This window comes from Abrus precatorius, unplaced genomic scaffold, assembly GCF_003935025.1.
Source record: "Abrus precatorius isolate BTA unplaced genomic scaffold, Abrus_2018 Scaffold11, whole genome shotgun sequence".
In the NCBI taxonomy this organism is placed as follows: domain Eukaryota; kingdom Viridiplantae; phylum Streptophyta; class Magnoliopsida; order Fabales; family Fabaceae; genus Abrus; species Abrus precatorius.
In genome coordinates, this window is record NW_020874303.1 from 30219114 (window position 1) to 30234939 (window position 15826).

Sequence of the window (15826 nt, forward strand, 5' to 3'; positions counted from 1 at the left end):
CAATAATTGTGGATATCACTAGTGTGTAGTTATTATGCTCATTATTAAAATTTAAAATGGTAAAAAGGTGAAAAAATGTTGACTACAAGCAATTTATCTAAAATCAAATGACCATAGAAATTCAACAAAAGGAACATGTTGGTTACCCGAACAACTTCTTAAACTTTCACAAGATTGAGAATTTTACGAATGAATGGATTCAAGAATTAAATTGAACGGACTGGGCCGAGGCCCATTAATTGAGAACTGAGAGTGGGCCATTGGCATTATTAAGTACAATCTGAGATTTTCTTTCTTAAATTTCTTCATCCCTTAAACGTTCGAGGCGTCACAATTCCTTCACGTTCGAAATTAAACATGACCATCATTTTCGTGTATTTTTGTACATTCGTTTAAACAAAATTTCACTCTCTTAAGCAAATATATAAAAATACACGAACATGACTGTTATGTTCAAAATCAAACATGAGAGGATTCAGATCCACGTTCGAGTAATTATTAATTACTGGAAAGGAGAGAATGCGTGATATTTGTGCCTTCGTATTTATATGTCAAATACATGAAGCGTTTACTGATTAATAAATTTATATGGTTTAAGCTTTTAATCAAAATCACCAAACCTTATCGAATGTAGTGTATATATGAATAATTTTCTATTAGTTATTAGGGGATAATTTTAAGCATTTATAAATGGTAATTTTTATTAAAGAATATTTTGTATACTTTTATATTATTTCCTAAAACACTTTGTAACAAACTTATGTAGCGCATTTACTTTTAGTATACATGTGTCTACAAATTGATGACCTAATTCAGTAGTAGTGATTGTAATGTCATAATTCGGTTATCTTTCAATCAATATCACACGAGAAATCAAGTCCATGGGTATATTTAAGAACGCATGTATGGACGTAAACATAGAGAAGCAAATGAAGAACTCAAGATGTATCATTTTTACAACATGCACTTACCATTATCAGCAAAAATATATCGTATATAAATCATCACCTAACTTTCTGATTTTCCATAAGAAATATTAATGCAGTAAGATTGAAATTAAAAAATAAAATAAAATTGTAACACGTGAAAGCTAAAGAAAAAATGGTGGGAGTTGAAGTGTTCTTTAAATTTTCATGACATTGGAAACTGGTAGTGTACAAGCAGATAACATTCATTCTTCTCACAAGGCATCACGAGCAGCTATTCGACAGGTTATTGCATCTGCAAGTGATGATACTCCAAGTTCCGAGGCAGATATCTTGAAATGCTGAATCATAACAAATGATTGAATATGCTAGTTTGCACGAAAAGATGCAAAGTGTTGTAGATTGTCCTTACTAACCTTTTGTATTTGGGATTGGTTTGCTCTTCCTTCCAGCTCCTCCAGGTCGATCTCTTTGCCAATAATGAGCTTCTCTATAGCTTGTGTCTAATAAAGATACACAGATCGCTTTAGTTAAGTGAGTGAAAAAAAAGGATGTCACATTTTATTGTAGGATCGTCTCACTTCATCAGAAGTAGCATCAAATCGAGCAGCAAGGATATAAGTTGTGCTGTCAGAAATGCCACATCTCTTCAAAGATTCAGTAATCTAGTTACAAGACATGCCAAAGTCAGAAACTCTACTCGGAAATATGAACAATAATAGATTAAATAGCAACACATAAATTACATGCTTGGACCCTGAGTAGTTGTAAACAAGCTCCGAATGAAGAGTGCGTGTGGTCAAAGAGTCCCGTGATTTGGCTACTAGTGTCTTGTGTGCAGCTGCTAGAACAGGGAAAATATCTGGAATCTGGTAGTGGTAACATTAGAAACAAGCAACATTCTTGAAAATTTAAGCACCAGGCACCAACATCATAACAATCGTCTGATGCAACATACTAACATGAGATGGTTAAATTACGAGGCAAAAGGTAAAGTTATTGAACCTCTACAAAAATGGTGGGTCCAACTATAATAATTACTTTTGCATATTTTTCTCTCATAACATGACCTTCTTGTGTTAGTTCGTGACATAAGATGATGTTTTGATCCTCTTGAAAATGGTGCTGGACATGACATATAACACAAATATAAGAAATTATACAAGTGTAGCATTGAGGAATGCAACTTCTGGCTCCAACGTCCCGGCTTGCATACTTTCCAAGAGTTCCCTATGAGAAAAACAATTACATAATACACTTAAGCTAAGAGTAGGTTCCCGATCTTTGAATCAATTACAAATAAATAATGTTTTTTACAATCTATGCTATATATTTACTTTCATAGAATGGTGTATGATCATAAATGAAAAAAGAAAATTGTAATCTGCCAATCACTGTCTTGAAATAATAACTTAGCAGCGACTGGTTTTGTCAATTATCATATGTTAACTATCGTAACTGCACTACTAGAAGCTAATGTCCTTGTTATCACAAGCAAAAAGAAGCAAATCAAACTCTAACTACTTTGAAACTGAATTTTGAGATGAAATGATCCCTTGTATTTATTGACAGCAATATTTGAAAGTTATCCAGAAACAACTTATGTTGAACTAATTCTATCATAATAAAGAAATTAGATTTAAACACTACGCTGTCAATAACTACACCTCCTTTCCTGTTGGCACGTGAAAAAAATCTTAAATTTGAACTAATTCTGATAATAATAACTTGACTTTCACTTACAGGTAACATTCCCATAACAAGTAGAGAGAGAGAAGACTAACTTGGAATTGGTCACATCAGTGTAAAGAGCAAGAGAAAGAGTGGCTCCATTTACATTGAACAACTTCATAGCTTCTGCTTTGATGAAGCTGTAATGAAAGCATTAGCTGTTAAACAAAGTAAGGAGAGAAACAGGCAAAATAAAAAGGGGAAAAAAAGAAGAAATATTTCTCCAACCTACCAATTCTTCCCTACTTTCCTTTCAATTTCTCTTATTTTCTTAACAAAGAAAATAATTTTGACTACACAATTGATTTCTTCTATATTTCGTCCAAAACTTAAGGTAAGGGACGATGAAGCAGAAGCGGAGGCGAAGGAAGATAAAAGGAAGGGGGGGGGGGGGGGGGAGAAGGTGGGTGGCTACCTGATACAACGACGATGAAGCAGAGTGCCCCCTGAGACAGCGCCGCTGAGTTGTGAGGAACCAAAGCCCAAATGGAGAAGCAATTAGGTTGTATACATTCAGCACGTTTCGTTTCATTTCGATTTTTTTAAAAGTTTTCTACAAATTATTTTATTTTATTTTTACTGTTTTGTATATAATCTTAAAAAATAAAAAAATAATAATAGAGTTTTTTGTAATTAAAACTAAAACTAAAAACAAAATATTTCTGAAAAAAAAGCTGGTCCTTTCACACGTTTAAACTTTAATATAATTATCTAGTTGATAGTTCATAGTTGCTGTCAAAACTATTGGCAGCAAAATGAAAGTTAGGGTCGTGTGCAGGAAAATTTACAGTGAAAACGCTATGATCTCAAAAAGTTTAAATGAAAAACATGTAAAGGTTGACAACCCAAAAATGTTAATAAACTTTAATACGATAAAATAAAAATACTTAAATTTTATTTAAAATAAATATTTTAAAAATTAGATTATAAATTTTTCTGTTATATAATTGTATAAACGATTTATTACAGGTAATTAATATTTAAAAATTCTTTATTAATTTTATTATAATTTTAACACTCTTATATTTAATTTAAATAATTTAATCTAATTATAGAAAAATTAATTTTTATTATAAATATATTTTTATCTTATATTTTATAATAATATCTTGGTGAGCATGAATTATGACAGTCCAACCAAGAAATTGTATGCAGCAGCTAATACAGTGGCACGGACACGTGCTTTGATTTGGATGTAATTCGGGTCCTCATGATCTCGAACCGAACTTCACTGTGAAGAATCCAACTTGTTTAACGTAATCAGTTCAATAACTGGATCGGATCCTTTCACCCATGAAACAAAACCTTATTTGTGATTCGGGTACTTAATTGATATCTGAAGTTGCATGCACCTCTAAGTTGATTGTTGCCTTCAACGATGGGCCACGTTGAAATCCTGAAAAAGTGACGATGGATAGAGTAGTGTGGAATTTCAAGAGATTCAGATCATTATTGATTGTGGGTTCCATAGCCTTCCCTATTTTAGTCACTGTTACTCTCATACCCAAAAACTCAATTTTTGAGGGATTTTCCAATATTAACGCGTTGTCTGGAAGTGCCCAGAATGAGAATGAGAATTCTTCTGCTAATGTCTTAAATCAAGGTGCTCAAAATGCTACAGTTCAAGCTGGGGTAGAAAATGATCATGTTATCAGAGAGCCTGTTGTAGGTAAGGCCACTTTTGGAATCTATTCCCATCATTGACAACTGCAATGTTCTTCAATTTCCCCCCTAATTAATATTGTGCCTTTGATTCATCTTTGTCTAATGTCCTTAACATCTGATCTGATCTGATCTCTCTAACTTGTATGTCAGATAAGATGTTGGGTGACAAGGATCAAAATGGGACATCTGGGATCTTAGAAGAACGAGCTCAGACACAAGCAATATCAGATACTGGTAATTCACCTGCTAGCAGCTTAATTTCAGCCTATTTATTTCTTGATTTTCCTACTCTCTTCTTCAGTATTTTTGTAATACATAATGTACGGAGGATTAGTTTCAAGATCACTGTAAGGGTCTTTTTGTAGCAAACACTAATGACTTAATGTATTTAGAGATGGCATAATTATTGAGTTGAATACTCTAGAAAAACTACATATTGATGCCAGCATGGGTAGTTTACCATTGGTTAAAGCAACCAGGTTTTTGTTTCTAGCAAGATCTTATATTGGAATGAGCTCTAAGATGGTTTCATCTACTTCATTCTCTTTTATGGAATCAAAGCAACTGAAGTCTCAATACATTGTAATCTGGATATAAATATTGTATAGACTTGTGCATGATTTTTGTTTTCTCTATTTATGCATCTACAGGTCCAAAGAATCAATCATTTGAAGATTTGAAGAATGATTCATCCCTATCTACTACGGCCATCTCTAATGACAAACTCCTTGATGGACTTTTAGTTTCCACGTTTGATAAAGCATCGTGCTTAAGTAGATATCAATCTCACTTGTACCGCAAAGCTTCCCCTCATAAACCTTCCAAATATTTGATATCCAAGTTACGAAACTATGAACATATTCATAGAAGTTGTGGACCTCATACCAAATCCTACAACAAAATCATGACAAAGGGCACACAATTTAGGAAAATTGATGCCGGTACGAAGTGCAAATACCTTGTCTGGACTGCTTCTAATGGCTTAGGGAACAGAATGGTAACCTTGGCTGCAGCATTTCTTTATGCTATCCTCACAGACCGTGTTCTACTAGTCAGATTTGGGACTGACATGTTTGGCCTATTTTGTGAGCCATTTCCTAATTCCTCTTGGTTATTGCCCAGGAATTTTCCTTATTGGAAAAATCAGAAACATATTGAGACATTTGAAAGCATGCTAATGAATAACAAGGCAAACAGTTCACAGGACCTTTTGCCAACATTTCTTATACTTAATCTACAGCACAGCCATGATGGTCGTTATAACTTTTTCCATTGTGATCAAAGTCAAGATCTTCTCCAGAAAATTCCTGTGCTGATTTTGCGGTCAGATCAATATTTTGTCCCTTCTCTTTTTATGATTCCATTATTTAGGCAAGATTTAAGCGAAATATTCCCTGAGAAAGACACTGTTTTTCACCATCTGGGACGTTACCTTTTTCACCCATCAAATGAGGCATGGGAACTAATTAGCAAATTTTATGAGGCGCACTTAGCGAAGGCAAATGAGAGGATTGGCCTGCAGATTAGAATATTTAATACTCATCGATCACCACACCAAACCATTATCAATGAAATTATAGCCTGCACCCTTAAGCATAAGTTGCTTCCTGAATTAGACATGCAAAAGCCTGCAACTTCTCCTTTGAAGCAAGAGACCTCAAAAGCTGTTCTAGTAGCATCTTTATACTCAGAATATGGTGAGAAGTTGAGGACTATGTATATGGCAAACACAACTGTGACCAGGGAAGTAATAAGATTTTATCAGCCAAGTCATGAAGAGCGCCAAAAGTCGAATAATGACATGCACAACATTAAGGCATGGACTGAAATATATTTGCTGAGTTTGTGTGATGCATTGATTACAAGCCCCAAGTCTACATTTGGGTATGTTGCTCAAAGTCTTGGAGGTTTGAAGCCATGGATTTTGAAGAGGGCATATGGGGATACCATCCCAAATCCACCTTGTCAACGAGCCAAGTCCATGGAGCCTTGTTTCCATTATCCTCCTAAGTATGGATGTAGGGCCAATAGCACAATTGATTTTACTTCCCTTTTTCATCATATGAAGCATTGTGAAGATGTAAATAGTGGATTGAGGCTGGTTAATTAATACTAATCAATAGGTAACAAACGAACTTGTTATGACCACCGAGTTTTTTACTATGCCAATTAATATCAGTAATCCTTTTTTACTCTTATATTTCACTACATTGCTTTAATTGATTATTAATCAACATGGTAAGGCCATTTGATCATGAGTTGGAAAAAAATTATTAATCTTTACGTGAAGGTGTGGAGTTATAATGCTAATTTATCAGTCATAACGTCCCTGTATTCGACCCCCATACGCATGATGCCATTTATTTTGGACATACCTACAACGCGAGAGAGAAAAGTGTTCATAATAGTAATTAAAATTAAAGTCTCAATTTTGTAATTGCACAATTAAAATAGAACTCTAATAATATTTTCAATATATATAAAAGCTCCTTAAGAATTATTTTTTGTTGAAAATATAGAGAATTTAAATTAAATAATATTTAATTGAAGAGAGAGAAGTATGGGAATGGGGATAAATTTATGATTAAAGTTGTGAATAAATTTTATAATTTAAAATAGAGAGAAATTTATTCTAATATACATATCATATTTAGAAAAGTAATATGTTTATTTAATATTATTAATAATTATTTATATTACTTGTTACGAATTCACACTAATATATAATAATAAAATAATAAATGATTGGTCGTAGATAAATTTATAATAATGTAATTTTTTATGCTAAAAAATAATAATTGTAATAAATTAATATATAATAAAATACTATTTTGATTATTGTATCATAAATAAATATTTATTATTTTATTTTTAACATGTAATTAATTGTAAAATTATAGTAATACTTATATTAATATAGTTATTTATATTTATGATAATTAAATAATATATATTATAATTGAAGAGAGAGAAAGTGTGAAAAGTGGGTTTTACAATTGTAAAATGAAGAAAGAACCTTACTTTAATTTTATTTTATATAACTTATTTTTTTAAAATTTATTTTATAATTATAATATTATTATATTTTAAAGTTATATACTATTTTTGTACTAATTAGATATTAATTGTTGTAAATATTAAATGTAGAAGAATTTAAAATTATCCTTGAGCTACTATTTTACTTCTTGAAATAATTAGTTGTGCCAACGGATAGTGAGCTTCATTGTACAATGTATCTAGAACATTGAAATAAAAAGATTGCAATAATGATTTGTTTAAGGAGATAATTGGAAAACTATATTTAAAGTTTTATTGGTATCTTAAAATGTCACTTAATATGAAAAAAGAAATTTCTTTTTAAAGAAAAGTAATAATCAATTTGAAATCGAGAGAATAATAAAAGTATATTAAATATTTTTAAATTATAAATAGAAGTAAAGAGAGAAAAAAAAAAACAAGGAAGGGAATACATGACATTTAATGCAATCCTTAAAAGAATATTTGTTACTCGTCTCATTACATCAGCATAGTAAGTATATTTAATTTCCAGACAAGTACTTCACAATTATTTTTATTTTTTTTTCGAAAGAGTCGCTGCAACACTTAATCGTCTTCTCCAGGTATATATTCCTGCTCAACTTTTATCTCACTCGATTCTGTTTGATCCATTTAGACACTAATTTCTGTTTCATGTTCTTGTATGATGATTTCTTCATTCTTCTTTTTAGCTATACACTTTTTTGCTGCCAAAATTGAGAACTTTGTTTTAATGGGGAAACTTTATTCTGACTTTCAATTCAAGACTTGTTAATCCTTTTCTATCGATTAACAAAAAAATTCAAGTAAAATACAAACAAAATGATAAGAGGAGTCTCTTTCATGTCTTAATCACATTTGATTTTTTTGAGCTGGCTTTTGGTTCTACATTAGTGTTTCTTTCTTGCCTTGAAATTAGAATATAGTCAGAGTCTTTAATCGTTTTGTCTTTAGCGCATAAGCTATACTGCAATTTTCTAATTGATGATGCTATTTGTAATCTCAATATTATGAGAGTGATGACTGATGACAGATTACTACAATCAAAGGTGAGGCACATGTAAGTCACAAAAATCATTTAAGTCACCATGAATAGGTTGGAGTTGAGTTCCAAAAGGATCAGAGCTTCCCTAGCCATCTTTGCCGTAGCTTTCCCTCTAATCATACTAATGCTCAACTCAAAATTTGGTCATTTTGAGGGGTTTTCAAAAAGTATACTGGAAATGGGGGCTAAGAATTTTACAAGGTCAAACTTAGGTAATATCATTTTCTATAACTTGTTTTAAACTAGGAATATATGGTGGATTTTTCTTTTGATTGTTGAAAAAAAAAATCTAAAATGTCCAAATCTACAGGTTCAAAAAATAATTCATCTACAAGTTCAACAGAAGGTTCTTCCCCACTTACAAGAAGTCATGCTGACAAACTTGATGGATCAATAATCTCTTCTGGGTTTGACGAAGGATCATGCTTAAGTAGATTTCAGTCCTACTTATATCACAAAACATCCCCTCATAAACCCTCTCCATATCTCATATCCAAACTACGTAACTATGAAGATCTTCACAAAAGTTGTGGACCAAACACTAGATCTTACAAAAATACCATGGTGATGCTCAAAAGACATAAGACCAATGTTACCACTGAATGTAACTACATTGTGTGGACAGCTGCCAATGGCTTAGGGAACAAAATGGTGAGCATGGTTGCAGCATTCCTCTATGCAATTCTCACAGATCGAGTCTTACTAGTTGAATTTAAGGATGATATGATTGGTCTATTTTGTGAACCGTTCCCCAATTCATCATGGATATTGCCCAATGACTTTGCTTTTAGTAATAACAAAGGAAATATTGGAACATATGAAAACATGGTAAAGAAGCACAGAGAAAACAATTCAAAGGAGATTATACCCTCAGCTCTAAATCTAAAGATACAACATACCCATGATGATCATGAAAAGTTTTTCAGCTGTGATGATAGCCAACATCTTCTCCAAAAAGTTACCCTCTTGATTTTGTGCGCGGATCAATATTTTGTACCTTCTCTTTTTATGGTTCCATCCTTCACTCAAGAGTTAAGCAAAATGTTCCCTGAGAAAGACACAGTCTTCCACCATTTAGGACGCTACCTCTTTCTCCCTTCAAATGAGGTATGGGGACCAATTAGCAGATTCTATCAAGCATATTTAGCTAAGGCAGATGAGAGGATTGGCCTCCAAATAAGAGTATTTAGGCCCGATCGTACCCCATTTCAAACAATTATGAATCAAGTTTTAAGCTGCACCATAAAGTATAATATACTACCCAACATTACCACTGAAGATTCAAAATATTTTTGTTGGAAAAATCAGACTTTGAAGTCTGTTCTGGTAGCTTCTCTACATCCAGAATATGGTGAGAACCTTAGGACTATGTATTTGACAAAACCAACTGTTTCTGGGGAGGTGGTAAGTGTTTATCAGCCAAGTCACGAAGAGCATCAAAAGTTTGATGATAACAAGCATAATATGAAGGCATGGACAGAAATATATCTATTAAGTTTGTGTGATGTTTTGGTGACTAGCTCTCGATCGACTTTTGGGTATGTGGCTCAAAGTTTGGGAGGCCTGAAGCCATGGATTCTATACAAATTACGGAACACAAAAATCCATGATCCTCCATGTGTCCGAGACTTCTCTATGGAGCCTTGTTTTCATTTTCCGCCTAAACTTGATTGCATGGAAAAACCCATAGATTATACAAGTAAAGTTTTTCCTTATATTAGATGTATGGATTATGGACGGGGTGTTAAGTTGGTCAATGATTATCAGTAACTATTATTCTTGTATATTGTTTGCATGATTGTTTGGCTGTGAGTGCCAAACTATTTTGCCCAAGTTCCAACTTTATATTTATATTCAGCAATAACTGGTTTGTATGATGGTTTATTTCATGATTTTGTTTGACATAGGAGTCAAACTGATGCACATTTTCTGGCACTTCTGCTGCCATCCTAGTTTTTTAATGTGGTAATCAAGACTCGACGGCCTAATAGGATTATTGTCTAAAAGAAACTCATAACTTTCTTATAGTGCTGACACATCTCGAAAGAGTTCTCATCTGTAACATCAAACGAAAGGGTCAAACCTATAAGTTCTTAAGATATCAGTAAGTTTATGATTCGAGATAATCTAATACTATCCAACTTAGTTCCAATTTTATTAAGTTTATATACTGTTAGGTTTCTTCAAATTTAAAGATAAATTAGAGTCTAACAAATAACCTGATCTAAATTTAGTGTCGAAAAACAATATAACCCATCATAACTCGAATGCAAATAGCCTTAATTAGTGCTTTTATCAATTAAATAGCTACTTTAACTTTTAAAACATTAATTCCAACACATACTTAACCCCATCAGAATATATCCTTAAAAAATACCAATATTAATAAAAATAATTAAACTTTTTTATTTATGATATTTTATTAAATACTTCAAGCACATTGATTATTAAATATTTTTTAAGAAACTACATTTTCTTTAAAAAAATTTTACATAACTTAAAATATGAAAAATTTTCATGATGCCATAATCAATGTAGATAAAAAATAATTTTTTGTATTTTATATTTTAATTAAAATTTATAGATAAAAATAAATCAGAAATAATAAATATTTTTATTATTATCATTTTTCAGATAAAAATTAAATATTTAAAAATATTTTTATTGATATAATATATTAAAGTTTAATTTATATTTTAATTAATTAAATTTATTGTAATTTATCAAGTTTATCTAAAAATATATATTCTTAATTTCATATAGTGTATTGATACTTAAAATTAAAAATTAAGTTTCACTAATAATATTTAAAAAGAAAAAATAAGATTAGATATTTAATTCGGGAAAATTACGTGAAGAAAGTAATTCTGAAAATAATTTTATTTAAGATTAATAAATAAAATTTAGATTATGAAAGATAAATTTTTTATCATAAATAATTAACCCTATTTCATTATTTTTGTTTTCATGACTCCAAAAATGCTTTGAGGATCGCAGCTGTAGAGAAAACATCATCCCATAGCTAACCCTTTTCCGGTGTTGAGTGTTGACCGCTGCCGGAGAAGACGCTAACACGAATCGTTAATCATTGGGTACGCTAACACTAATAATTTTTGTTGTAGAACGCTGCTTCAAAACATAGGTGTGTTGTTATTCTGATTTTTAAGTTGTTGAATTATGTATGCGTCTGACAAATTATTAGAAATTTTGATTCTAGAACCTTCTTTCATGTCTTTCATTTCATAGCTAGTGGGGGAATTGGGGACAGTGACCTGTGTTGTTCGTGCAAAGCTGCATTTCCATTTCAATGGAAGCGGAGAAGATCGCATTAGCACTGTGTTAGGGTTGGGGTTAGCATATCAACAGTGTTGTGCAGTACTGTATGTTTGATTTGATTCTCTACGCGTATGTATTGTTGCTTCAACGTCCATGGTTTACATTACCTTGGCCATTTGATTATTTCCATATACATTACTATCTCTACTTATTTGGGGGTGGAGTGGAGTGAATTCAAAACATTCTATTTTGTGTGGAACTCATCTTTTTAATATTTCTTATTTATTTATTTATGCAAATGGAACACTACTCTGCACTGCAGCATTTCTGTGTTGTCCAAGGTCATGCAGTCATGCAGAGACATAGTTTGGACATTCTATTCATTTTTAAGATTAAACATTCATACATTTTTCATCGTTATGCACAGAAATTCTGCATGTTAACTCGGTAAAATTCTGAACTACAGCCGTCTTGCTATCTTCTTCTCTCTGCTTTTCTTTTACTTCCTCCACCTGCTTCACTTCTGGTTGTATATTATTCTAATTTTAGATATATTGTATTAGCTGCGGTATGATAACCTATATGCTATAGTCATTCCAGTGACCTATGGGCAAGTGTTCTATTCACAATTAGCAACTTTGGTTTTGTGAATGATAGATTAGAAAAACTAATTTGAGATTTTTATCCTAACGTTTTCTAATTCATGAAAAACATTTGTATGGATTTTAAACCGTTTGTTATTTTGATCTTATGGTTGTTATTGTTTGCTAGAAATTTCATGTAAATTTTCTATCAATCTACTAGTCTTTTTGTTGTGTTAAATGCAGCACATTTTTTTAATTTATATTTTCATTTACAAAGTCCATGATAAAACACAAATCCCTATAGTCGGATATAATGCTTAATCTTTGAAATAAAATATTAATTCGAAAGAAATCCTTTCAAAAATTGTTTTAAAATAGGGAGGCTCAAATTAATATAGATTTACATAACTATTTTAAGTTGTGAACAGTTCTAAACCAGATTACTTGTTTGCCAAGCAGCCCTAAAGATCATAAGTTAGAGGCACTTTTCACATCCATACACTATTGATTTCAAGACTCCTTTATAACTGATGTCCTTTATTATAAGCCAGTAAAAAAAGTTCCAACCACATAAAAAAACTTTAAAATTACTTCTCATATGATTTTGTTTAAATGCTGATCTGCTTATTTCTGGCAGTGATTCTTGCTGAAGTGATTTCTCAATAGCAGAAATTTATTGCAAGCACTCAAGCAACTATGGGCATAATCAGGAGTTGCTTCTCTTTCATAGCTGGGACAGCCTGTGGAGTTTACTTGGCTCAGAATTATCAAGTTCCCAATATCGTGAAGTTAGCTGACACTGCCTTGTTCATGGCAAAAATAGTTGAGGAAAAATATCGCAAACCCAAGAAGAGGGATGATGATGATGCCTAGTGCCTAACTGATGCTATATTGGATTCAGGTTCTTGTTTTTTTATTTTTTTAAAATCCTGGATTAAATAGGATCAAATACCTCAACAAAACTCTTGGGAAACACGAATTAGTAGAAGATTTTTATGGAAGCATTCTTAGCATTTATATGCTTATTATTTTTGTCCTTTTCCCAGGGAAACATTATTATTCTTCTTTGGCTATCTTGCTCTGAATCTTGGACACAAACTATAAATCATATATTCTTAAATCTTGGATGATAAGTTAGCTTCAGGCCAGAAATCTGTTTCACTGTCATCAGAGTTGAATTTAATGTTCCATTACAGTTTATGTCCCTAGTAACAAGTTGTTTTTGGTAATTGATAATGTTGTCAGTGATTATTATTTGATCAGGATTTGTTCTTTTACGTCATTATCTGGTTTACCAATGTGCGTGCGTTCAAGTTTCCGAGAAGATGTCTGCTTTATAACATGTGTTCCATGTTTTACATATGCTCCCCTAATAAATTCTCAATTCTTTCCCCATGCCAACGTCTTTTCTCATTGGTATCTGTTTGTCATCGAGTAAACATGGAGGGTTATATTTAATCACGAGGGTCTCCCCCTTAAAATGCTAATTGTTTGGGATGGGATCTTTTCACTGAATTCGTTCATTTATAACCAGCCAACGTAGAAAGGCTAATCTTGAAAGGTGCAACCTAAGAAAGAGTCCTTAGGGAAAGAGTTATGGGATATGCAATGTTATGCCCCACCTTAAGCAAACATTGAGTCCTAATGTGTTAATAATTAAGCCATTTCTTCTCAGAAGGCCAATCCTCTAGTTTTTGGATGGAGTTCAGTCATAACAGCCAACAATAAAATAATCACGTTATGGTATTCACATTGATTAACACCATTAATTGTAGTTTTTGCTTTGAATCCATGTTTATAGATTTCTTAATGTGTTTCCAAACATAAACTTTAGTAGCTTTGAAATGAAGTCATGGAGTGTAAACCGAACAAGTTAGAAACACATAAGGATGCGGGACTTAAAATGTTGTTTTACTGAATAAATGAAAACCTAAACTGATCAAGAACGTGAGTGGTCTAGCAACATTTGATTGAATGGATACAACTTCATTAATGATTACATTTTATAGTTATAGGTGATATTTTCTGTTGAGACATTTGTTTATAATATTCTAAAAATATGTTTGGAACTACCTGTTGTAATATTCCTCTTTATTTAAGCAATTATTCAATAACCTTGTCGTGTTTGACCAATCTTTCTTTCTTTTTTTCTCTCTCTTTAAAAGAACTTGGATTAAACAAAATTTCTAAAAGAACAACTTTTAGAAAGTATGTCTTTTTAATGAACAAAACTTTTGAAAAGGGCCTTTTAAAATATTTTTATGATTTTTTAGTTTCTAATTTTCTTTTCTTTTTTTTTTATTTCAATTTCTAAAATTTTAAAAATATTAAATTTAACTTCAAAAATCATTTTTAAATTTAAAAAAAATATAAAATTATAGAACACTTTCAACTGAAACTTTAATTTTAAAGTAACTTTTAAGCTTTGAGAAAAATAGTTTGAACACTGTCATAGCATCTTAACCGAAGAGTATATTTAATGACGAAAAGTTCCGCTGTTACTCTTCAGAAATTTTAATTTATTACTTATTTCACTGTTGGAAATTACCCCGATAAATGTATGTCTTTCCATGTAAAATAACTTTCTGGTAGTTGGTCATTTTCTTCTGGTGGATAAAACAAGTATGAACATGTTGAAAATTGGTCGTAGTTAAAAAAAATTTAAAATATTTTTGGGTACAGCACAGACGAAAGGAAAATCTAACTAAAAATGAAAGCAACGCCTAAAGCATCAGCCCATAAGCTAGATCAATATTGAAGTAACCATATCATTAGATGATTATACGGATATATACAGTTCTATCTAAAATTCTTACAAAATCCTCTCTGTTGTGAAATTGCCTTAATTTCTAATCTTTTGAGAATGATTTTCTTTTGTTTCTTCAGTTCACCGAAAAGAGATTTTTTTCCCTTTTGAAAAAAAGAAAAGAAAGTACTACTGTGCATAGTTTTGTCCTCATCAACACCAATTAATGTGCTGGAACTGCAAATCACTAGAGTAATTAACATATGACTGGATGTAATATAGAAGAGGGAGATAATTAAAGCAAAAACATGGTGTTGGTGGAATGGACTTGATAGAGAGGTCCCACGCATTCCAGCAGCACCCATGTTCTTTTGCTCACTAACCGTTGAAGCACACAAAAAAGTTAACTGTGCAGTGCATTGCACACCATACACCATATCATAGCCATATACAATCTCCCCTGCGCAATAGCAACATTCCACGTATTATTCCCTAAAGACAGCTAATTATGTCTATGTTCACTTCCCTTTTCTGGGATTGGGATTGTGGGGAGGGAAGTAAAGTAACAAAGACACATTTTGCTATGACATGCTTATTGCTATTGCAGATGAGTCTTTAATTTGGCCCTCCACGATGTGGACACCACCTTTAATTTGTTACATTCTTCAGTGTTTCAATAAGAAAACGTGAAAGAGCGAGCTTAGCTGTGTGTATGTGTCATGTCATCCTAATGATCTCTACAATGTAGAAAGTAGAAAGTAGAAAGCAGAAAGCAATGCCTCGACGATTAAAGTGGACAATTACAGGACTCGTAGCA

General features: G+C 31.9%; 4 protein-coding genes across 5 annotated transcripts; 3 read left to right on the forward strand and 1 right to left on the reverse strand.

Moving 5' to 3' along the window:
* Nucleotides 1-958: 958 nt before the first annotated feature.
* Nucleotides 959-3188, reverse strand: LOC113855387 (EKC/KEOPS complex subunit Tprkb). Of its 2 annotated transcripts, none has more exons than XM_027487013.1 (7): nucleotides 3073-3120; nucleotides 2711-2797; nucleotides 2090-2156; nucleotides 1673-1795; nucleotides 1508-1591; nucleotides 1343-1429; nucleotides 959-1267 (listed from the first exon to the last, which is right to left on the reverse strand). In XM_027487013.1, exons 2-7 carry the CDS (start codon nucleotides 2776-2778, stop codon nucleotides 1181-1183), a joined length of 516 nt encoding a protein of 171 aa, XP_027342814.1. In that variant the 5' UTR covers nucleotides 2779-2797; nucleotides 3073-3120; the 3' UTR covers nucleotides 959-1180. The 2 variants fall into 2 exon arrangements, with proteins under 2 accessions (XP_027342814.1, XP_027342813.1); XM_027487012.1 differs by having other exon boundaries at nucleotides 994-1267; nucleotides 2711-2799; nucleotides 3069-3188.
* Nucleotides 3189-4067: 879 nt separating this feature from the next.
* Nucleotides 4068-6432, forward strand: LOC113856041 (probable fucosyltransferase 8). The gene is made up of 3 exons (XM_027487663.1): nucleotides 4068-4326; nucleotides 4473-4556; nucleotides 4973-6432. The coding sequence occupies exons 1-3, from the start codon at nucleotides 4068-4070 to the stop codon at nucleotides 6430-6432; spliced, it is 1803 nt and encodes a 600-aa protein (XP_027343464.1).
* Nucleotides 6433-8697: 2265 nt separating this feature from the next.
* On the forward strand, nucleotides 8698-10173 carry LOC113856042 (galactoside 2-alpha-L-fucosyltransferase-like). The gene has a single exon (XM_027487664.1). The coding sequence runs from the start codon at nucleotides 8698-8700 to the stop codon at nucleotides 10171-10173; it is 1476 nt and encodes a 491-aa protein (XP_027343465.1).
* Nucleotides 10174-11364: 1191 nt separating this feature from the next.
* On the forward strand, nucleotides 11365-13337 carry LOC113856347. Its single transcript, XM_027488132.1, has 2 exons — nucleotides 11365-11495; nucleotides 12901-13337. Exon 2 carries the CDS (start codon nucleotides 12960-12962, stop codon nucleotides 13134-13136), a length of 177 nt encoding a protein of 58 aa, XP_027343933.1. The 5' UTR covers nucleotides 11365-11495; nucleotides 12901-12959; the 3' UTR covers nucleotides 13137-13337.
* Nucleotides 13338-15826: the final 2489 nt, after the last annotated feature.